Raw genomic sequence first — 24,334 nt, 5'->3', positions numbered from 1 at the left:
AAAACAGCAGGGTCAATGAGTGACCTGAGGAAGAAGAAACTGATGTGTATCTGAGATCAGAGGCATGGAAGCCCTGGCAGGATCTCACACAAGCCCAGAGTAACATTGTTTGAAAAACAACTGTGTGAGTGCTACAAGCCTTTAAAAGCACTGCGGCCTAAAATACATAATTTATATAATTCAGTTTATCATAGCAAACTAGCGTTCATTTAGTGGTCAGCATGTTTACAATTCAGACTCAAGGAGAAAATCTTCAACCTAAACATCAACAAAACACCTACATTTTCAACCCATGGCTTTTCATCCAGAGGCATTCAGTAGTGTTATCTGGTCAAGGTGAGAGGGCCATCTAGTGTACATACAAGATAACTAGTTAGTTAAAGATGGCTTAACAAGTTCATTCCTTCCAGCACATTTAGGATACAGCAATCAATCATGTGTAGTGCATAAAGTGAATAAAGACAACAGCAGAGAGGAAAGTTTAATTACGAGACGCCTTTATTGTACTTTTTGGAATCCAGTGACACAGACGCGAGACAGAGTCCCGCCCTTCCCTTCTCACTCGTAGCCGGAGGAAGGCCTAAGGGGGAACGTACCGTTATCTCACTTGTATTCTTAAATTAAACAGAGATATAATAGAACGACACACCCAGGTGCATTTCCACAGACCAAACGACATGCATTCAGGGGACTTAGAAACCACAGCGACTCTGGTCACACAGCTCCATCTCAAAGGAAACAAAACAAACTCACTTAAAAAGTCAGCAAACTCTCCCTGTGGTCCACGATCAGTCTGCTAATCAAACCTTGTCCACCTTAAATCACTTTCAGGAGAAAACAACAAGGCAAAAAGACATACAGTCCAGCTATTCATACCAGGATTGCCTGCTTAAATATGGAAGTGTTTTTTATTATTGATGGTGTATTTTAATTATGGAATACATTTCTCTCACTAAAAATCATCTCATCTAGGTAAAACTAGGCCCCTCTCCACTGGCTTGTCTCCCTGCTATAGAATCTAGGTAAAATATATAAGTTCCAGTCAAGGGTGTCAGTGGGCCGTTGGTCCTCACAGAACAGGAGTGGTTCAGTTCAGTCCTCCTCACTGCCGCTGACCGAACCCGCCTGAAACAGAAGCCCGAAGAAAAAACACTTAATCCTACAACCCAATACAACATAGCTTGTTGATCACCAGCCTAGTCTACTGTAGACGTTTAAGAAAACATTTCTGAAAACAAATGTAAGTGTTAAATATATATATATATATTTTAAATACTGCTGCTCTGAGTTACATACGTTAATCAGTGTTGCTAGACAGCCTTCTGTGCAAAGAGCTTAGAAGAGGTCAACTTCAGTCAGTACAGTAGACCGCTTCGATAGGAAGTTTAAATTGACAGTTAAGTAGTGTCTCAATGTATTTGTGCGTGTCTTACCTCCTCCTGCTCCTCCTCGCTGTCGTCGTCGCTCACCACAGGTTTGGCCCGGGAGCCACGGCCCCTCCGGCGCTGGCCCTTCCCTCTGCCCTCCTTCTCCTTCCTCCCCAGCTTAATCTTCACCTTCACTGAACGAGCTAAAAGAGAGGGAGAGATAAAGAAAGAAGCATGGACACAAATCCATGAGTATACAATTCCTCAAAAGTACAACAAATGATTAAATAGTTTAAAGGGGCAATCCCTGATTGCAACATCTATTTTTGGACTTTTAAATGAATTTACACCCATTGATTCTTGAAGAATATAAGTTAAATTGTCACATTCCACCAGAATGTTTGTAAACAATGTAATAGTAAACAAACACTGTACAGCCTCTAAACATGGTTAAAACTATAATTATGTATTCATAGCTCAGTCTATGAATTTGAGAGTGGTTTCAACAGCCCCATCAGTCAGCTATTTACCAAACACCGGTGGGGGGAGGGTGGGATGCGTTGTTGTTTGAGCGGCAGATTGCCTTTTTAACAGTGGACTATGACACTAAGTGCATATGTAAATACTGTAACACTCACATTCAGACTCAGAGCCTTCGTCCACCTCCTCCTCTTCTTCTTCACTCTCCTCTCCCTCACTCTCCTCCTCCTTCTCCTTTTCAATCTTCTGCCGGACGCTGGTGAAGACTGACTGCAGTACGATGGAGTCCTCATAGATCTGGGGGGGTGAGAGACGTTTCTTCAGAGTATGAGAGGTTCAATTCACCATAAAAAGGTTGTGACAAGTCTCCTCAGATCTGTAATACATTGGGCTGTAAAAGGCCCTCCATATCCCAGCACCCACACAGCGTTGTCTTATCATGCCCAACAACGGTCTGTCCTCCACTCACTCCCTCCCTGTTGCCGGACACTCACCAGAGAGCCCTCCAGGTTGAAGGTCTGAGCGTTACTACACAGCAGCATCACATCCTTCTCCAGGTCATTCAGGCTGCGGTACTTATGGCTGCGGATCCTCTCCTGGAGGGGAACAGAGGAGAGGACATCAGAATAGTGATCAGACCAGTAGAGAACAACACAGGACTGAAAAGATCAGAACTAGACAGCTAGATGTGACTTGTCAGTCCCCTAACCTCCCAGAAGGACTGTTTTACTGAATGTGATTCCCTAAGCGGCGCTTCTAGTGGCCGGGGACATAAATGCAGGCAAACTAAAATCAGTTTTACCAGCATGTCACATGTGCAACCAGAGAAAAAATAAATAATTCTAGACCACCTTTACTCCACACACAGAGATTCAAAGCTCTCCCCTGCCTTCCATTTGGAAAATCTGACCATAATTCTATGTTCCTGCTTCCTGCTTACAAGCTAAAACTAAAGCAGGAAGTACCAGTGACTCACTCAATACGTAAGTGGTCAGATGATGCGGATGCTACGCTACAGGACTATTTGCTAGCACAGAGTGGAATATGTTCTGGGATTCATCCAATGGCATTGAGGGGTATCCCACCTCATTCTTCGGCTTCATCAATAAGTGCATTCACGACATTCATCAATAAGTGCCCCCCCCACCCCACCCCACAGTGACCGTACGTACCGATCCCAACCAGAAGTAATGGATTACAGGCAACATCCGCATCGAGCTAAAGGCTAGAGCTGCCGCTTTCAAGGAGCGGGACACTAATCCAGATGCTTATAAGAAATCCCGCTATGCCATCAAACAAACCATCAAACAAGCAAAGCGTCAATACAGGATTAAAATTGAATCCTACTACACCGGCTCTGACGCTCGTCGGATATGGCAGGGCTTGAAAACTATTACGGACTACAAAGGGAAACTCAGACGCGAGATGCCCAGTGACACGAGCCTACCAGACGAGCTAAATGCCTTTAATGCTTGCTTCAAGGCAAGCAACAATGAAGCATGCACGAGAGTACCAGCTGTTCTGGATGACTGTGTGATAACGCTCTCGGTAGCTGATGTGAGTAAGACCTTTAAACAGGTCAACATTCACAAAGCCACGGTGCCAGACAGATTACCAGGTGTACTCACAGAATGCATGGACCAACTGTCAAGTGACTTAACTGATATTTCTCAACCTCTCCCTGACCGAGTCTGTAATACATACATGTTTCAAGCAGACCACCATAGTCCCTGTGCCCAAGGAAGCGAAGGTAACCTGCCTAAATGATTACCGCCCCGTAGCACTCACGTTGGTAGCCATGAAGTGCTACCCACCTGAACAAAAGGAACACCTATGTGAGAATGCTGTTCATTGACTACAGCTTAGTGTTCAACACCTTAGTGCCCACAAAGCTCATCACTAAACTAAGGACCCTGGGACTAAACACCTCCCTCTGCAACTGGATCCTGGACTTCCTAACGGGCCGCCTCCAGGTGGTAAGGGTAGGTAACAATACGTCTGCCGTGCTGATCCTCAACACTGGGGCCCCTCAGGGGTGTGTACTTAGTTCCCTCCTGTACTCTCAACACCATAATTAAGTTTGCTGACGACAACAGTGGTAGGCCTGATCACCAACAACGATGAGACAGCCTATAGGGAAGAGGTCAGAGAACTGGCAGTGTGGTGCCAGGACAACAACCTCTCCCTCAACGTGAGCAAGAGAAAGGAGCTGATTGTGGACTACAGGAAAAAGCAGTCCGGACAGGCCCTCATTAACTGTAGTGGAGCGGGTCGAGAGTTTCAAGTTCCTTGGTGTCCACGTCACCAACAAACTATCATGGTCCAAACACACCAAGACAGTCATGAAGAGGGCACGACAAAACCTATTCCCCCCCCCCCCCCTAAGGAGTCTGAAAAGATTTGGCATGGGTCCCTAGATCCTCAAAAGATTCTACAGCTGCACCATCAAGAGCATCCTGACCGGTTGCATCACCGCCTGGTATGGCTACTGCTCGGCATCTGACCCTAAGGCGCTGTACGGCCCAGTACATCAGTGGGCCAAGCTTCATGCCATACAGGACCTATATAATAGGCGGTGTCAGAAGAAAGCCCATAATATTGTCAGAGATAACAGTCACCCAAGTCCTAGACTGTTTTCTCTGCTACCACACGGCAAGCGGTACCGGAGCGACAAGTCCAGGATCAAAAGGCTCCTTAACAGCTACTACCCCCCAAGCCATAAGACTGCTAAACAGTTCGTCAAATGGCCACCTGACTATTTACATTAACACCCCCCCCTTCCCTTCATTTCATTTGTTTTGTACACTGCTGCTACTCACTATTTATTATCTATGCATAGTCACTTCACCCCTACCTACATGTACAAATTACCTCAACTAACCTGTACCCCAGCACACTGACTCGGTACCAGCTCCCCCTGTATATAGCCTCTTTATTGTTATATTATTGTTATATTTATTAATTTAGTTTATTTGGTAAATATTTTCTTAACTCTTCTTGAACTGCACTGTTGGTTAAGAGCCTGTAAGTAAGCATTTCACAGTAAGGTCTAAACTTGTTATAGTCGGCGCATGTGACAAAAAGTTTGATTTGATTTAGTCTTCTAACCGATATATTAAAGTGTTAGCCCCATACCTTAATCTTCCTGAAGTCGACAGGTTTGCGGATGAGCTCGTAGTACTCAGGCAACTCCTTGCGCGAGGGCAGCTGGATGAAGACTTCACTCAGCTGGCGCCCATTGCTGCTGTGAAATAGGAGAACAGGGAAACTCCGGGATTAGTCCACCTCAACATGCACTGCTGACCACTACATGACAAAACAGGTTGTTTTTGTTGTCATGTTCTGACCTTCACTGAGTTGTCATCCAGACATAGGAGCTCACCAACTCACCCGTCCTTGTACTTGATGACAGTGTCCACCACCTTCTTCATCTTCTTGGTGAGGGATGGGGGGTTAGGGGACAGTTTTTCAGCTGGAGGGCGCCCGCGTTTCTTGGCCTTCTTTACCTCCTCATCCTTGTCACGGCTGCGACCACCGCTGGAGCTGGGCGTGGCCGAGCCGGGCATATCGTCACGGTCTCGCTTGCGCTTCCGGGTCGTCTTCTTGTGACGCACCTCCTCCTCGAGGTCCTCCAGATTACCGTCCTCTATGGCCTGTTGGAGGGGGAACCACACATCAGCATTGCAGGTCATAGATCTCAGTTATAGGACTTTCAATTATTAGTTAAATTATTTTTCGACTACAACAGCTGGATAGCTGACCTTGAGCCACTGCTTCTCTGTGAGTGAGTCGCTGTAGTCCACCTCCTTGCGCTGGCGAGAGCCGCGACCAAACATCTTCTCCTCCTCCTCCTCACAGGTGAGCCTCTCCACCTCGGCATCATCCTTTAGGATCCAGGTGGGCAGCTCGTCATCCTCCATCAGACGGGGCTTTCTCTTGGGGTTGCGGGCGTCCTCGCGGCGCCGGTCCAGGTCCATACGCTGGAGGGGGGAGGTACAGTGTAAGAAAAGAGGGAAAAAAAACAGTTGAAGAGTGGTAGATTTCCATCTTAAGTCTATGCATGTCATTTTATATCAGACTTGAGGTTGTGTCAAAGCCTCCAACAGGGCAGTCTTCAGTCTAGAGGTTGACCGTGAAGCCTCCAGTTGCCTCAAGCAAGACTCAAGACTACATTACTGTAAATCCTGAAGAACTATGGGACTGACCATGAACTGGTCAAACTCCTCCTCGCTTCTGGCAATCATCTGGTTGACGGTCTCATCATCAGGCACCTCGTCCTCCTCCTGTCGACAATAGAAAGGGTGAACACAGGGCTGTTAGTGGTGCCTCAGTCTCTGAACTACAATTCTTGAATGCTTAACATATATGTTAGTATCATATAAAGTGCATTGTAATATGTAGCACATGATGTATTGGAGTAAATCTCCTACAATAGGTGTGATGCATCTGTCTACCAGGAAACCACTGCTCCTACTAACTGTATAGATAGTAGCCGTCCTAGCTGGAAGTCTGTTCTATGTTATTGAAAAAGAGCTTAATTAAATAAATAAAAAGTTGCATTTTTAAAGAAAACGCAGGAAGAGGAGAAGAGGGGAAACCAAACTTTAAAAAAGGAACTGCCCCTAAATCCAGAAGGTAGAGAGGAGGAGAGAAAAGTAAAGAAAGGTTAAATGGTAGGGAGGCGTGTGGGTGGTTGGGTAGTGTGGTGGACGGTCATGATCACACCCACCAACGCCCCCCCAGCGCGCCAGCCCCCCGGGGCCCCGACCTCGTCCTGTTCCTCATGCTCCAGGATGGCCTGCAGGAAGGCACGGCGCTCGTGACTCGACGACTTCTGGTCGAACATGCCGGCCTGGATGACCTTCTGGTCCACGTTCAGCTTGTACTTGGCCGCCGCCAGGATCTTCTCCTCCACACTTTGAACGGTGCAGAGACGCAACACACGCACCTCGTTCCGCTGCCCGATACGGTGGGCTCTGTCCTGGGCCTGCAGATCCTGTACAGGGGAGGGAGAGAGAAAAGAGAGGGGTGAGTGATCAGAGTTACGGGGAGGGCAGGACATGGGAGTTGGCTTTGTTATCTCACAAAAATCACCTCAATAGCCACTAATCCTAGCTGTTTTCTAAATATATATCAATAACTCCAGTGAGATTCCTAGATCATAATACTACAGTAGACAGTAGAGGGTAATGAGCTGAACCTGATGTGGGTTCCAGTCAGAGTCAAAGATGACCACAGTGTCAGCAGACTGAAGGTTGAGGCCCAGCCCGCCGGCCCTGGTGCTGAGCAGGAACACAAAGTACTGAGAGGCGGGGTCATTGAATGTCTTCAAAAGCATCCCACGATCCTCAGCCTTGGTGGTTCCTATGGACAACGACCAATGGTGTTAGTTACCAGGACAACAGCAGGAGGGATGCAAGTAACATGAGCTCGTGAACGTACACCAGCCTCCCCACATCACAATGTTGAGCCATTGTGTTCTAATAAACTGCATACTACAAGTACAAAACAAACCGTACACATAGTTCTGTATTTCTGATAGTACAAAATACTTCTGGAATTTGTCTTGAATTTATTTCCCCAGCACCAGCCAAAATAACTCTCCTATCCCGCTCTCACCGTCCAGACGCAGGTACTTAAAGTTGCGCCAGCCAAAGTAGTCCTCCATGATGGTCATGGTGGAAGTCATCTGACAGAAGAGCAGGACCTTGTGGTCGGTGACCATCAGCTTGGGCAGGATACGGTCTAGCAGCTCAAACTTCCCAGCGGCGCGGTACAGGTCAGGTCTGGAGGAGGCAGGGGACGAGAACAGAGGGGTGGATGAGGGAACGCGCCACACATAGTAAGATCAACCACAGCACCATGAAGCATTAACATGCAACGTCAACAGATGCTGTGCTTACCCAGACACTACGCCTCCAGTGAATCCCAAATGCTCAGAGAAGGACTCCTGTGAACAGACGAATCACAACTTTTCAGTTAAAATGAGAAGCTATAAACACAATCTTACACTTCAGTCAACATCTCTTCTCAATTCATGGAAGAGTTGAGGTGGGCCCTTGCACTGTACCTCGATCTGCTGGAACATGTAGGGATGGTTACAGATCTTCCTCAGCTGCATGATGGTGTTCATCAGGGTCTTGGTGCCTCCTTTACCCTGAAACACAACACTCTGCACTTAGTCATCCTGTAGTACCCATCTAAACAGCCCAGTATAACTGACCCCCAGTCAGTTGTTAGGGGGTGTATGGAGAGCAGTGAGGGGGTTCTCTACTACTCCTTACCTTCTTGTCTTTCTCAGAGCCGTCGGTGAGCAGCACACCCTTAGCCTGCATGTGTCTGTACAGAACTCTCTGCAGGGCCGACATGTCACACTTGATCACATACTCCACCTGGGGAACACACACACACACGAACGAGAGAACAGAAAGAATCAATTGATTGATCTTCATTGTCCTTGGATACTGAAAGCTAAGTGATTGACAGGAGTCAGACCTTCTCAGGCAGCTGGGACTCCACTTCCTTTTTCAGTCTGCGCAGCAGGAAGGGGCGGAGCACTTTGTGCAAACGACGGATAATCAGGATGGTCTCTTCCTCGTTCAGATCCACCTGGGGTCGAGAGAGAGGGGGGGGGGGGGGTAAGAGTCCAGCCATGATGACCCCAAAGTCTCCAGAACACCCCTCTCCACAGCCCCGACTAACTCACCTTCTCTCCGGTCATGGCGAAGGGGGCGTTGAACCACTGCTCGAAGGTTGTGCAGGACTTGAAGATGGTCGGCAGCAGGAAGTTGAGCAGGGCCCAGAGCTCCGGCAGCTTGTTCTGCAGCGGGGTGCCGGTCAGCAGCAGACGCCGCGGGGCCAGGTAGTGGGTGTTCAGAACCACAGTCAGCTTACAGTGGTGGTTTTTCATACGGTGGCCCTCGTCCACTATCATGTACTTCCATCGCAGCTGAGAGGGAAAGAGTACAGTGGCGTGAGAAGATGAAATGGAAGTTTCCATAGGTTCACCTGTCTGACTAGGGCCATTTCTAAGGCGGTGCACAGGGTGATTTGAAGAGGTGGGCCCCTACCTTAGCCAGCACTTGCTTGTCTTTGATGATGTACTCGTAGGTGGTGAGCAGTACATTGAACTTGCCGCTGCGCAGGATGGGGAGGAATGCCCGGCGAGCTTGTGGGGAGCCCTGGACAGAGACATAGTAGAACACACATCAACTTTACATCTACAGAACACTGTAATCAAAGGATATTCACATGTACATTCGGACCACCAACTATGCAATTGTCAAACTTCACCCTGGAAGAAGGGTTGAAAGGGGCTACTCACTTTGTAAGAGACTTTCACCACCGTTGGAGCCCACTTATCAAACTCATACACCCAGTTGGACAGAGTTCTGAAAACAAAGACGGGAGATAAATGGCTAAACATACAATTTCTCTGTCCACCTCAAGTCGCACTGACATAAAACAAGGCAAAAATATCTATGACTGTGGAAAATACCTAGAACAGCCCTTCTGGGCTTGTATCTGTATAATTACAGAACATCTCGATTGAAACAACAGAAATACTGCATCAGTCCCGGTCTATAAAGGAGCAGAGAAGTGACTAGAGGAAAGGAGAGGCAGAGGGACTCACGAGAGGGGCACGATGATGAGGAAGGGGCCGTTGATGCGCTTGTGCTCCATGAGGTAGGTGATGAGGCCAATGGTCTGGATGGTCTTGCCCAGACCCATCTCATCAGCCAGGATCCCATTCAGGTTGTTGTTATACAGAGACACCAGCCACTCCAAGCCCTTGATCTTAGATGTGAGAGGGACACAAACCAGTCATTCTACTGTCTCACATGGTCATCAGGTAGACATGGTTTTGGTCATGTGTTATCTTCTTTTTTGACCTCGTTACTTCTTGTAAGCATTGTGAAAGGTATTGAAACACTACAGCATACATTGTGTATGTGAAATCATGTTACTGTGACGTGGATAGACTGTGTACCTGGTAATGTTTGAGCTGTCCGTTGACCAGCAGCGTGGACTGTTTGTCCACCGTCTCAGTGACGGCGTGGGCCACAGCATAGTAAGACTGCAGGCCTCGGGCGAACGCCGCCTCGGCACTGTTATACTCATCATCCACATCCTGCTTGGCTCCCTCGATGATGTAGCGGACGTCGACCTCCGACACGTCCTCTGTGTCGGGGTCTGGGATTTTCTTTTTCTCCTCAGTGGGAGCCTGGGAGGGCTGGGGCTCCTCCTCTTCCTCCTGAGGGGTACGGAGCAAGAGGATGGACTCAAATACAGACGCCACACAGCCTGGCTCAAATTGTCTTAGCTAAGGTCAAGTCAAAAGACGTTATCGAATCGGAATAAAATATTCTTTATGGAAACTAGAACACGGCTAGTCCCATGAACTGGTCAGGATTAAGATTTATCTGGAAAAGATCCAGTAAAGATATTTACAGCACAATATGTTTTGATTTCCATTAATATAAGCTTTATAGTACACAATGCAGAGAAAGGGTTAAATTAGTTTGACTTGGCAATGACCTAGTTTCTGAAAGCCCAAGGCAAGAGTGGTACGCCTCTGAACAGACTCCACACGCAAGGTCTCATCCACGGCGGTCTGCTTACATTTATTTAAAGGTGACTTGAGGTTTACGATATACATATATTAGAGGGGAAAGTGGGGGGTAAGGAGAGCATTGTGGTCTCTAAGGTACATACCTCCTCTTCCTCTGAGCCACTGTCCTCGCTGTCTGAACGAGGGGCCACTTCATACCTGCAGGAGAAAAGTTTAAATGATTAGTTGTGATGCCCGATGAAATTGTTTTGAGATGACAGTGTTTATGTACTTATGGCTAAGCAACCGTGTGAAAGGCATTTAGAATTGTACAATGTTCATCCTTTCCCAAGGAAAATGGTATTTGACATTCCTCAGACTCGTGTCGTCATCATAATTATTATTTTTATTATTCCCACAGTCTGGGTAAACAAGCGTGTCTTCTAGCTAGCTGTGTTTAACTGACCCAGGATTCATCTCCAGCCAGGTGTCCAGCTGGCCAGCCCGGGGCGCATCCAGCCCCGTCAGGATCTTCCCACTATCTACATGGATCACCTTCACAGGCAGGTCACTCATCTGACTGGTCTCATCCAGAGGCTGAGAGTGGAAGAGGGAGTGAGTGAGAAATTGACTGGAAACTGTGTGATATATTATTGCCTGTCAATATGATCATTTCATAGTAAATTAAACAAGTATTCCTGTGGCCTTGTGAAAAACAGGGAGCCTGGAAACAATGCTACTTTTCAGTTTCTTATCAACACATCATGAGGCAAATGGCCTATTACCAGACATGAAAAGGGCCTATTAGTTACAATGTTGAGTGATGGGGCTTACATTCGTTCATTATATTGTTCTTCATGAACTAATGGCAGAGAAGATGACTTTGTAAAAAATCTTGGGGGGAAATTATTGTCTGGATTTTATCGGACCAAATCTTTCACTGGGATCTGAAACTCACCTCTCCGTCGGGTCCCAGGGCAGGAGGCTGGCCCTCCCCACTCTCTGGCTTCTAGGGAACATGAACATCAGTTTCTCATATTACAATGACAGGCTCAACAACGTAAACACAGGGGGCCGCATATCGCAGTAAAACACAAGGTAACACAATAAAACAAATGGAACTTCAGAAAGATGCACTTTCAACATTTGGCCTCATTGTTCACCTTCTTCTTCTTCTTCTTTTTCTTCTTCTTCTTATCCTTGAGGGCCTGATCAGCCTTGTGGGCTCTGACCAGATCGGTGAGGTTGGCCACGTACTCGTCTGTCTGCTGCAGCAGGTAGGCCAGGCGCTTGTCTTTCTTCTGGTCAATCAGCTTACGGTAGCCCTCCTCATCTTCAGCCTAGGGAAGGACACACATTGACTACAGGTGTTAGAGGCACTGGGTGTGAGAGTAGATCTATGGCTATTTAATAGTGATTGTGTAAACGAGCATGCAGCTGTGTGGTCACTCACCATCAGCCTCCTCATTCTCTCCTTCTCAATGCGCTCGTTCTCCTTCTTCTGCTCACGCTCAGTGTTGGCGTGGTACGTGGCCACAGCTTTGGTGGCCTTCTGGAGCTTGGCTGTGATGGAGCGGTGGTACTCCTTGAAGTCTTTAGCATGCTGCAGGATGCTGTTAAGGTATTCCTACACAAAAACCTCAGAATATTAGTGTCTATACAATACAACGCAAAGCACTGGAGGCACAAGAATGTGAGGATCACCTGACATCTAGATTGTGAACTTCAGTCCCGACCCCTCTGTGTACCTGGCGTTTCTGCCCCGACCCCTCTGTGTACCTGGCGTTTCTGCCCCGACCCCTCTGTGTACCTGGCGTTTCTGCCCCGACCCCTCTGTGTACCTGGCGTTTCTGCCCCGACCCCTCTGTGTACCTGGCGTTTCTGCCCCGACCCCTCTGTGTACCTGGCGTTTCTCCCCCGACCCCTCTGTGTACCTGGCGTTTCTGCCCCGACCCCTCTGTGTACCTGGCGTTTCTGCCCCGACCCCTCTGTGTACCTGGCGTTTCTCCCCCGACCCCTCTGTGTACCTGGCGTTTCTGCCCCGACCCCTCTGTGTACCTGGCGTTTCTGCCCCGACCCCTCTGTGTACCTGGCGTTTCTGCCCCGACCCCTCTGTGTACCTGGCGTTTCTGCCCCGACCCCTCTGTGTACCTGGCGTTTCTGCCCCGACCCCTCTGTGTACCTGGCGTTTCTGCCCCGACCCCTCTGTGTACATGGCGTTTCTGCCCCGACCCCTCTGTGTACCTGGCGTTTCTGCCCCGACCCCTCTGTGTACCTGGCGTTTCTGCCCCGACCCCTCTGTGTACCTGGCGTTTCTGCCCCGACCCCTCTGTGTACCTGGCGTTTCTGCCCCGACCCCTGTGTACCTGGTGTTTCTGCCCCAACCCCTCTGTGTACCTGGCGTTTCTGCCCCGACCCCTCTGTGTACCTGGCGTTTCTGCCCCGACCCCTCTGTGTACCTGGTGTTTCTGCCCCGACCCCTCTGTGTACCTGGTGTTTCTGGCCCGACCCCTCTGTGTACCTGGTGTTTCTGGCGTCGTTTGCGCTCCTGTTCAATCTTCTGTTGCTTCTCCAGTTTCTCTGTGATGCGGGCCTCGCGGAGGGACTGCCGCTTGCTGCGCTTGTAGGCCTTAGCGTTGAGGGCCGTCTCCAGGGCCGTGTCACGACGCATACACACCACTACCTCCTGACGCAGCTGTCTCTGGAAATTTAGCAGCCTCAGGGCCTTGAGCTCGATGTTGGCTTTGGTGCGCAGGTCTCCGGCCAGAGACCCTGGTAGATGCTCCAGCTCCTGGATACGGTGGGTGATACGAGCCTGCAGCCTGTACTCTCTCTCCTGGAGGATCTCTACTGGGTCCAGGCCACGGGGCTTCTGGATGGGCGTGATGCGGTTCTGTTTCTGGTGCAGCACCATGGGTGGGGGCTGGAGGGGCTGCCCAGGGGACTGGGTCTGGGGGGGCATTACCGGGGAGGCAGCAGGGGGCACAGAGGGGGGAGCAGGGGAGGGTCTGCCAGTGGGCTGAGGGGGAATCAGCTTCTGGGGGGCACTGGATGGAGCAGCAGCATTCACCATGGGCCCTAGAATACATGGCATTGAAAGAGTTATTAGTTCTACCATCCCACAGAGTGTTTTGGTGCAATGATTATCTGTTCAATGTGTGTGTATTACTTAATTTTAATATGTGTGTATTAATTTTTATTTAACTAGGCAAGTCAGTTAAGAACTAATTCTTATTTACAATGACGGCCAACCCTTGTGATAGGTCTGGTGAAATTATCAGCACATAATTTCATGGACGAAAAACACTACAGACTAGTGCCTTCTCACACACAGGTAAATCACTGCCCAGGGGTCAAGCTGAGGCTCACCTTCGGGCCATTGTTTAGGGGGGCCATTGGTGGGCTGGCCCTGCATACCAGGAAGAACACCTGAGGGTCCTGGAGGAGGCATGTTTGGGCCTACCATTCCTGCAAGATGACATTAGATATGATCAGACACTACCTGGGCATTCATGCCTACTGAAGTCTAGTTAAAGTAGAAAATGGTGCCTGAACTGAGAACATGTGTTCAAGTTTCACCACCAGGGGTCCGTGTTAAGCATTCAAATGATTTATTTGAGACAGACAGCATTTGTGTGTCATTCATAGGGTTGCAAAACTCATTGACAGACTGTGAAGCATAACCTTGTACACCCCCCCCCCCCCCCCCCCCCCCCCCCCTCACCATGAGGTCTGTTGTAGTTTGCTGGTGGCTGTCCAGGCCCCGCTCCAGGCCCAGAGGATGGGGGCATGTTGGGCATCCCTGGCTGCTGCTGCATCCCTGGCATGGGCCTCTTACCCTGCACAGCCATCTGCAGGTGGTCTGGTAGGGGCTGGCTGCGAGCCAGCATCTTGTAGGCCATGATCTGAGCCCTGAGCTGGTGTAGCTGGTTTTGGTTGAAGGGGGTGGGTCCACCAGGCCCAACCCCGCCTGGCCCAGAACCACCACTTGGACCTGGGACCCCAACACGGTTCTGCTGGCCCATGGACTGGGGGTCACCGCCCTCCATGGGGACACCTGGGCCAGAGGGCATCATGGGGCCAGCGGGAGGGCCGTTGGCTGGCACAGGGCTGGGAGAGTGCTCAGATCCCCCCAGTGGAGAGGGGTAGCCTGGGGAGGAGAGACAACAGCACAGGTGAGAAAAGTCATCTTCCCTGGGAAAGGTAGGGCATGACTGTCCCTTTATCTGAGAACAGTGGGAAACTGATTTGAATGACCAATAAAATGGCTAGATACATCGAAATTGGTGGCAGAATGGATGCTAACAGACTAGAAGAAATGTTAACCAAATCCAGACTGCTATTATAATTATGAGCTGGACTGGCGAAACAAGCACTTTACAAATCAGTCTCTAACAGACATGCACACATTACAGCTGAGCCTCGCCCTCTGTCACACCAGTCAATACAGGATAGAAGAGTCAACAGAAAAACACCCTTTCCTGTGTTACAGTATTTCAACAGCCCCTCTGTCCCTCTCTCCTTGGTGACTGAGTAGTTTTGTAGCAGACAGCTGCCACCAGCATTGTCTGAAAGGAGAAGCCTCATGCCTCTGCTGCTCACGCTACCCAACAAAACGACAGAAGTGAAAGAGGAGAAACTAGCTGGTTGAGTTCACAGTACAAGTGCACACAAGTCTACACGAGTTAGCATTCTCTTTTCGGGTAATCAGCTTTAAAAACATTTGTGCTTAAGTCTAAAATCATAAGCACCATATTTAGATAATATGGAAAGCTAATAAGTGAACCTTTTGTGTAAAGCTCCTTCAATAACAGAGTCAATGTTTCCTCTATCCAATCTAATCAGTACCCCATGGTATGGTACCTTGTGAATGTTGATCCATGGGGCTAGGAGGGGGTCCCATTCCAATGTGGCCTCCACCTGGTCTCATGCCCATGCTCTTCATTGGTCCATAGCGAGGGTCATCAGACATGCCCTTCTCATGCATGCCTTCCATAGGCTGGGAGAAGACAACACACATTAATACATTGACATAAGCATGACCTACTTAGACAGCACATACATTTCTTATGTACAGTAAAGGATGAATAGATTCATGCAAAAAAAAAGTCTCATAAAATGGTACCACAGACCATAGCAGACATTTAACATACATTACATTACATTTGACATACATTAGAGTTATGGATATGCCCATTTTCTGTCTTACTTTGTGCATCTGATGCATATTCTCCTGAGGATATACTGAGGGACCCTGTTGTGGGTGGGAGTGTCCAGAGGCTGGGGGACCTGGGCTGGGTCCCATCATGCTATGAGCAGAGCCTGGGGAAGGGCTGGGTCCCCTCATGGCTCCTGGAGAAGGCCCCGGTCCTGGGGAGGGGCCCGGCCGAGGCGTTCCTCCCATGGGGGGGTCTGGGGTGGACATCTCTCAGCTGAGTCTGAGAATTTGACAGCACCAAGCTCCACTCTGCAGAGAGGACAAATTACAGATGATACTGTGCTCAGTTGTTGACAAATTTCGCAATATTTGTTTGCGTTAGTTGGCTGTACCTGCACCAAATCTCCAGTGGTTTTCCTTCATAGCTTGTTGTCCATGATCTTTTTAAATAGGGAGGCTTTTTTTGTTGCAATTTTATTTCCACGATGGATCAAAAAAACTTGTTTTCTAATGACTCTTGTCCCTCCGCAGCAGACATATGGTATTATAATTGGATTTTAAGGCACGTATAAATATCCTGCTTAATATAATAATTGTGTCATTATCACAAAACAACTGCATTATACTTAAATACTTCAACGTCAACCAGTAAAATGGCTCTTTGGCTAGCTTTTGCTACAGCATTCGTCAATGAGCGTTAAGATTCTAGCTAACAATTGATGCATCCAAAATAGTTATTTTGCAAAGACGACAACCAAATATAATCTTAGCAACTTTTCAAGTAAGAATCAAAACATAAATCTTGGCTATGTTGAATGGGCGCAGATGGTAACAGATTCTTACTGCAGCCAAGAGTCACGCGCATCTGTGTGTATTGAATCATGAGAATCACAATAAATAATGTATCAGCACCTAAGTATTGTGATATCGTATCGTGAGGTCCCTGGCAATTCCCAGCCCTAGTGCGTACCAGATGATCTCTATGTAGCCATCATCCACAAATGGACTTTGTGTTCTCTGAGCTTTGGGTTCTCGGGTGTGCCCAAATGACCCAAAATACACCAGTTCGTTTGAATAACAAGATCCAATTCTCAAGATAGCCTTTTTGTAGTGATTTGAGTATGTTTTGTGTTAATATGCACACCTGGCACAAATATACACAAGTAGGATAAGAAAAAAGTAGAAATTAAGACACTAGACTGGTAGAACCTGAAAGCACAGTTCACACATCTCCTGAGTTAGTTTATTTGAAAGCCAGTTTCTGCTTCAGTCACAAGGTGGCTCATTTTGTCAAGATATTAGCCCAAGCATTCTCACCTTAAGACAAAAGTGTGAGTGTAGGCAACTACACATCAGCCACACTAACTCTCAACATAGGCCCCCCCAGGGGTGTGTGCTTAGTCCCCTCCTGTACTCCCTGTTGAGCCACCACTGCATGGCCGCACACAACTCCATTAAAGAATGAATATGTTCCACATACACTAACACAGTCCCGAAGAAGCCACGCCAATGCCTCTTCCCCCACAGGAGGCTGAAAAGCTTTGGCAAGGGCCCTCAGATCCTCAAAAGGTTATACTGCTGCACCATTGAGAGCATCTTGACTGGCTGCATCATCGGGTAGTGCGTAAGGCACCGTACATCACAGGGGCCGACATCCCTGAATTCCATAACGTCTATGCCAGGCAGGGTCAGAGGAAGGCCCTAGAAAATGTCAGACTCAAGCTACCCAAGTCATAGACTGTTCTTTCTGCTACTGCATGGGAAGTGGTACCAACATGGCAAGTCTGGAACCAACAGGACCCGTAACAGTTTCTACCCCCAAGCCATACGACTGCTAAATAGTTAACAAAATAGCTACACAGACTGTCTGCATTGACCCCCTTCAGCACTAACTCCGACTCATCATATACACTGCCGCTACTGATTATTTATCTATCTGCTGCTATCTACCTCAATTCCCTCGTACCCCTGCACATCAACTCGGTACGGGAACCTCGTGTATATATCCATGTTATCGTTACTCATTGTGTATTTTGGCTATTCCTCAAATTATTTTTATATTTTTCTCTACATTGTTGGAAAGTTAGTCTACACCTGTTCCTTATGAAGCATTTGATTTGTTTAAAGACACCAACGTTCTGTTTATCTTCAGTTTGTACAGGCCTACCTAAAAACCTCTGGATGATTACATGAAGTGGTCCGCCTTTGATAATACAACCCATATCACAAATAAATTATAAATGGTATACTTTTATTAATAATTGCTTTCCTCAAATATAATAATTGCACATAGATAGTTGGACAGAAATATGCTCCAATGACTAAATATGTTTTTCCAGTGTGTGGCGATTGACAGAATGAGGAGTGTTCTTGTTTGAAAACCTTACACTCAGACGAGGTGATTCAGACGATGCTGCCCAGCAGCAGCTGCATGCATAAAAAGAACCCCCATACACTCCCGACAGAATAAACAACATAAAAGGTAAACAGCAACCATGATGTGTGGGTAAAGTTGTCGACATCATGACATTCATGTTAGTGAGACGAGTAACGTTATAGCTAGCTATTTAAACGATTGAGAGTGGAATCTATTGTCGTTCCTCCTCACTAGATATTGTTATGTTAACAGTTATGTCCAAGGACTGATGCATTCTCTTTGGTGAGACAGTAGTAGCTTGATACTGTAAACACTGCTACCGGCGACTTGACTTAAACTAGGTAGCTTTAGTAAAACACGGATATTTAGCTAGCTAGTGGAACATAGTTGCCGGTTGCAGTTGGTAATCGTAGCAATTGAATTACGGTAGCTAACAAATTAATTAAAGACTTCGTTAACTACTTGCTTAATATTTAGTTATAGAAGCTAACTAACCAACGTTATAAAAAAACAGTTAACGGATGCTATGCTAATGTGGTGTACGGTGTAGTTAGCATAGCTTGACCTGGCTAGAAAGCTAGCTATGTATAGTAACTCAGTTCCGTTTACAACACAGGTCAGAAACCATTCACTCATGTGATGTGCTAACAAACATTGTTTTCTAGCTACATAATAAATGTACAACATAAACTAAAAACACAAAGAAACACTGCCAGACAGTTGGCTAACGTTAGCTGGTATAGTCTCTACTGGCCGAACATGCTGTCGTTACAAAATGTATGGTGAGAATTGGGTTATTTTGCTGACTTTGGAGATGCAGCAAGAGAGTAAAAGTTAAATAATCATTTCAGTTGATTGATCCAACCTGCATCCCGTACCCCCGCTCTAGCTAGACAGATACATTTACAAAAAACACAATTCATTCATTTCACTCTGCCGCCAGTCTGCATTGCAGACAAGACAAAAAAATGTCGGTCTAGATACTAACGTTCCTTCCAACGATAAACAAAAGAAAGAAACTGAAATTATGTAACAATAAGCTGAATAAGGATACCATCGAGGAAGTCTTAAAAAATACAACTTTTGAATCTGACTTACATTGAAATCACCCTTCGCCGATAGGTCCCTTCGATTTCCAACGCTAGCCAGAAACAAAGAGCGACCTAGCCTGTTAGCATTTTTTCTCTCACCACCCCCACTTCTCGTCTGATTGTATCGCCAAGGAACGGCCTTCACTACAGCAACAGTGATACAAGAGCGCCCCCCTACACGTTCATCCCCCATGAACGACTGGAAAATCAACGCATGCCCAGTCTAGGCCTCATTGCAGAGAAGAATGCGGGCGAAGTATGTCGACGTGGGGGATGGGTGTACAAGTTATTATAGAACAGCACTATTACATGTAGTAAAATAAGATGAGGGGTCCTTGTTGATTGTAGTCATTGACAGTAACAATTCAATTAATTGAGCTCCGTTTACATATATTTTTTCTGCCTTAATAAAATGTGCAATGTCAAAAAAGCATTTGCCGATATCAACACTAGTTTTTATTTGATTTAACTAGGCATGTCAGTTAAGAATACATTCTTATTTACAATGACGGCCAAACCCGGACGACACTGGGCCTATTGTGCCACCCTATGGGACTCCCAATCATAGCCGGTTGTGATACAGCCTGGATTTGAACCAGGGTGTCTGTAGTGACGCCTCTAGCACTGAGATGTAATGCCTTAGACCGCAGCGGCACTCGGGCTCGCCACTCAGTAGATGGCGTAGTAAAGGCCTGGGCCTTCAGCAAATGACTTGTGCGAGAATGATACTATAAAGACATAGAAGAGCCTTGTCTAGAATAACCCCTGAGCTGCAAAATAGAAAGTAAACATGATTTAGGCTAGGCCTATTCCACCATCTAAATATGTGTGTTATTTAATGGACATATAATTGCATAATATATTTTTACAGCCACATGAGGCTACTGTAGTGATCATGTAACCTAATGAATCACACTTTTTCCAGTATTTGGGATTTTGACTGTTGTATTTGCGAATTCCAACCTGTATGTAGGCTTGTTTTAGCCATTGGCCTTCAACTATTTTGTTTAAAATGTATTTAGAGGCTATATTTAGAGGCCTGTGATCTAGGGTCTCTTTTTAAGGGGAGGCCTATAATAAAAACAGTAATAAAACACAAATAGAATCCTACAATTATTCCGCAAGACACCAGTACCAGAATTATAGACTACATTGCAATGCCTGGCCCATTGCTTTATTTGGATAGGCCTAAATTAAACATTGATTTATTAAAATAGGCGACTTGAGAATTGAGATACTTTTGAATACACACATGGATTTCAATAAACAAACAGATAAGACTGTTGTTTAGTTCCTATTACAACTCAGACCATAAACAGAATGGATGACATACTGACTGAACTGAATGAAGGATGAATTAAATGTTGAAATATGTGGGAATGCTCGGTACTTTATTTGGCTAGTCGGCAAATAGGCCTACATTAGGGTATAATGACTATGGCTGCATGCCTCCAGAGGGACATGGTGCTGTGGTATTGCATGGAGATCACAAGCTCTTCAACTGGGCAGGAGACTACTTAAGACCACTGCAGAGTTATTGTAAAGTGTGGGAATAGATCATGCTAGTGTAACAGTATAACTTTAGACCGTCCCCTCGCCCATACCCGGGCGCGAAACAGGGACCCTCTGCACACATCAACAACAGTCACCCCATGAAGCATCGTTACCCATCGCTCCACAAATGCCGCGGCCCTTGCAGAGCAAGCGGAACCACTACTTCAAGGTCTCAGAGCAAGTGACGTCACCGATTGAAACGCTATTTAGCGCGCACCGCTAACTAAGCTAGCCGTTTCACATCCGTTACACTAGACTTAGCCTACGTTTAATCTCTCCCTTGTTCATTTTAAAAGGCCATATGTTCATGACCTGATTCATATAAATCATGTAAAATGATTTTAAATTCATATTAACCCCTCCTACAGAATATGCTTTGGCAAGATTGAGTTGATTAAATAAATGTCAAAATATTCTAAAAATAATATTGAGTGGCAAAGGCTCCAGTGGTCATACATAATTCATAGATTCACCAAACATCTATGTTTCATTATTCCTGGTATATACTACTGGTTGTGATTGCAGACAGAGAATGGGATGGTGCAGTACTAATTAGTCATATGTTGATACGGTGCATGCATGGGGATGTCCACAACACCCAGAAATATGCCCATGCTGTATTGATTCACCTAGCTAACTGAAACACCGTTGTAGGCATAATACACGCGCTGGCAAACAAATCCATTACATTAGCTACCTAAATGTGAAGTAAACTCAACTCTAGAGTAATAGAGACTTTTAACTTGAAAACGTGCAGGATAACTCTTTCCGGTTTCTCCGGCTTCAATTTATTTTATCACTGTGTTATACTTGTTCGTGTAGCACTCCTCACAGGCCGTTTAGTGCACGTTTTTTTTTTTGACGGTGCGATGAAACTGCCAAAACTCTGAAAGGCATTATTGTATGTCAGATTTTCTTACGATCCTAACGATACGTACGTTAAACCTTTTGGCAGCTATCTGGCTCCATAGAAAACCTGTGACATTTACCTGGATCTCACTCTGCAAGTAGCAATGATGGGTCATTTGAAAAATCAGTTAATCAATAATACTCTTAAGCAAAAATGTTTATATTTAATTTACAATCTGTTGAAACTATGAGAATAGAAAGGTTCTGAACTTTTGTGAAACATCACAGTCCAGTTGAAAAATATATGGCAAATAGACATTAAAACTGGATGGTGTTCAGAGATGGATGGGAGGGGTTGAGAGGAGCTGAAGGTTGGGACTAAAAATAACAAAAAAACAAGATAAAGTAAAATGTACTGTGTCTGTAAAATGTAAAGGATATAGTATGTATAAGCTGTAAGTAGAAGCCTAAGTGTTGTCCATTAGTTTAATCCAATTAGGGGAGGGGTGGTAGGGTTATGGGAAAATAATAAACAGACAATGTATAACAAATGTTTATATACATAAAAGTTGACACACCTACTCATTCAAGGGTTTTTCTTTATTTGTACTATTCATTGTAGAATAATAGTGAAGACATCAAAACTATGAAATCATGCAGTAACCAAAAGTGTTAAACAAATCAAAATATGTAATATTTTTCAAAGTAGCCACCCTTTGCCTTGATGACAGCTTTACACAGTCTTGGCATTCTCTCAACCAGCTTCATGAGGTAGTCACCTGGAATGCCTTTCAAACAGTCTAAGAAGTTCCCACATATGCTGAACACTTGTTGGCTGCTTATCTTCACTCAGCAGTCCAACTCATCCCAAACCATCTCAATTGGTTTGAGGTCGGGTGATTGTGGAGGCCAGGTCATCTGATGCAGCACTCCATCCCTCTCCTTCTTGGTCAAATAGACCTTACACAGCCTGAAGGTGTGTTGGTTCATTGTCTGTTGAAAAACAAATGATAGTCCCACTAAGCGCAAACCAGATGGAATGGCGTATCGCTGAAGAATGCTGTCGTAGCCATGCTGGTTAAGTGTGCCTTGAATTCTAAATAAATCAGTGTCACCAGCAAAGCACACCCACAACATCACACCACCTCCTCCATGCGTCACAGTGGGAACCACACATGCAGATATCATCCGTTCACCTACTTTGCATCTCCCGAAGACACGGCGGTTGGAACCACAAATCTCAAATTTGGACTCATCAGACCAAAGGACAGATTTCCAAAGTCTAATATCCATTGCTCGTGTTTCTTGGCCCAAGCAAGTCGCTTCTTCTTATTGGTGTTTTTTAGTAGTGGTTTCTGTGCAGCAGTGTTGAGATGTCTGTTACTTGAACTCTGTGAAGCATTTATATGAGCTGCAATCATTTATATGGACACTGTGCTATCTAACCTCCAAACGAGCTTCAATGCCATACAACACTCCTTCCGTGGCCTCCAACTGCTCTTAAACGCTAGTAAAACCTAATGCCTGCTTTTCAACCGTTCGCTGCCTGCACCCGCACGCCAGACTAGCATCACCACCCTGGATGGTTCCGACCTAGAATATGTGGACATCTGCAAGTACCTAGGTGTCTGGCTAGACTGCAAACTCTCCTTTCAGACTCATATCAAACATCTCCAATCCAAAATCAAATCTAGAGTCGGCTTTCTATTCCGCAACAAAGCCTCCTTCACTCACGCAGCAAAACTTACCCTAGTAAAACTGACTATCCTACCGATCCTTGACTTCGGCGATGTCATCTACAAAATAGCTTCCAATACTCTACTCAGCAAACTAGATGCAGTTTATCACAGTGCCATCCGTTTTGTTACTAAAGCACCTTATACCACCCACCACTGCGACCTGTATGCTCTAGTCAGCTGGCCCTCGCTACATGTTTGTCGCCAGACCCACTGGCTCCAGGTCATCTACAAGTCTATGCTAGGTAAAGCTCCGCCTTATCTCAGTTCACTGGTCACGATGGTAACACCCACCCGTAGCACGCGCTCCAGCAGGTGTATCTCACTGATCATCCCTAAAGCTAAAACCTCATTTGGCCGCCTTTCCTTCCAGTTCTCTGCTGCCTGTGACTGGAACGAATTGCAAAAAATAAATATATATATATATATATAAAAAATATATATATTTTAAATCGCTGAAGTTGGAGACTTATCTCCCTCACCAACTTTAAACATCTGCTATCTGAGCAGCTAACCGATCGCTGCAGCTGTACATAGTCCATCGGTAAATAGCCCACCCAATTTACCTACCTCATCCCCATACTGTTTATTTGATTTACTTTTCTGCTCTTTTGCACACCAGTATCTCTACCTGCACATGTTCATCTGATCATTTATCACTCCAGTGTTAATCTGCTAAATTGTAATTATTCACTCCTATGGCCTATTTATTGCCTACCTCATGCCTTTTGCACACAATGTATATAGATTCTTTTTTTCTTCTATGTTATTGACTTGTTTATTGTTTACTCCATGTGTAACTCTGTTGTCTGTTCACACTGCTATGCTTTATCTTGGCCAGGTCGCAGTTGCAAATGAGAACTTGTTCTCAACTAGCCTACCTGGTTAAATAAAGGTTAAAAATAAAAAAATAAAAAACCTGAGGTGCAGTTAATTGCCGATTTTTGAGGCTGGTAACTGTAATGAATGACCATGTCTTAAAGTAAATATGGTCTATCATTTCTCTTTGCTTATTTGAGCTGTTCTTACCATAATATGGACTTGGTATTTTACCAAATAGGGCTATCTTCTGTATACCACCCCAACCTTGTCACAACACAACTGATTGGCTCAAGCGCATTAACTTTATCAAGGAACACTTGTTAATTGAAATGCATTTCAGGTGACTACC

The 24,334-nt window shown here is 46.0% G+C and overlaps 1 protein-coding gene across 4 annotated transcripts; it reads right to left on the bottom strand.

The window, feature by feature from the left end:
* Positions 1–480: 480 nt before the first annotated feature.
* On the bottom strand, positions 481–19,322 carry LOC109883093 (transcription activator BRG1). 4 transcript variants are annotated; one of them, XM_020475141.2, is made up of 31 exons: positions 19,032–19,322; positions 15,608–15,865; positions 15,262–15,397; positions 14,123–14,548; positions 13,768–13,866; positions 12,920–13,476; positions 11,852–12,025; positions 11,562–11,738; positions 11,357–11,407; positions 10,865–10,995; positions 10,563–10,617; positions 9,838–10,101; positions 9,481–9,644; positions 9,172–9,238; positions 8,918–9,028; positions 8,554–8,796; positions 8,343–8,456; positions 8,132–8,239; positions 7,918–8,004; positions 7,751–7,797; positions 7,467–7,633; positions 7,048–7,211; positions 6,577–6,843; positions 6,053–6,130; positions 5,609–5,827; positions 5,238–5,500; positions 4,983–5,091; positions 2,342–2,443; positions 2,006–2,144; positions 1,434–1,570; positions 481–1,125 (listed from the first exon to the last, which is right to left on the bottom strand). In XM_020475141.2, the coding sequence occupies exons 2-31, from the start codon at positions 15,821–15,823 to the stop codon at positions 1,093–1,095; spliced, it is 4,905 nt and encodes a 1,634-aa protein (XP_020330730.2). In that variant the 5' UTR covers positions 15,824–15,865; positions 19,032–19,322; the 3' UTR covers positions 481–1,092. The 4 variants fall into 4 exon arrangements, with proteins under 4 accessions (XP_020330730.2, XP_020330733.2, XP_020330731.2 ...); XM_020475144.2 differs by having other exon boundaries at positions 4,983–5,088; XM_020475142.2 differs by having other exon boundaries at positions 11,357–11,404.
* Between the last annotated feature and the right edge of the window lie 5,012 nt (positions 19,323–24,334).

This window comes from Oncorhynchus kisutch, linkage group LG6 (assembly GCF_002021735.2).
Source record: "Oncorhynchus kisutch isolate 150728-3 linkage group LG6, Okis_V2, whole genome shotgun sequence".
In the NCBI taxonomy this organism is placed as follows: Eukaryota; Metazoa; Chordata; class Actinopteri; order Salmoniformes; family Salmonidae; genus Oncorhynchus; species Oncorhynchus kisutch.
The sequence above is the reverse complement of the archived record's forward strand: the minus strand, read 5'-3'. Positions and strand labels throughout refer to the sequence as shown.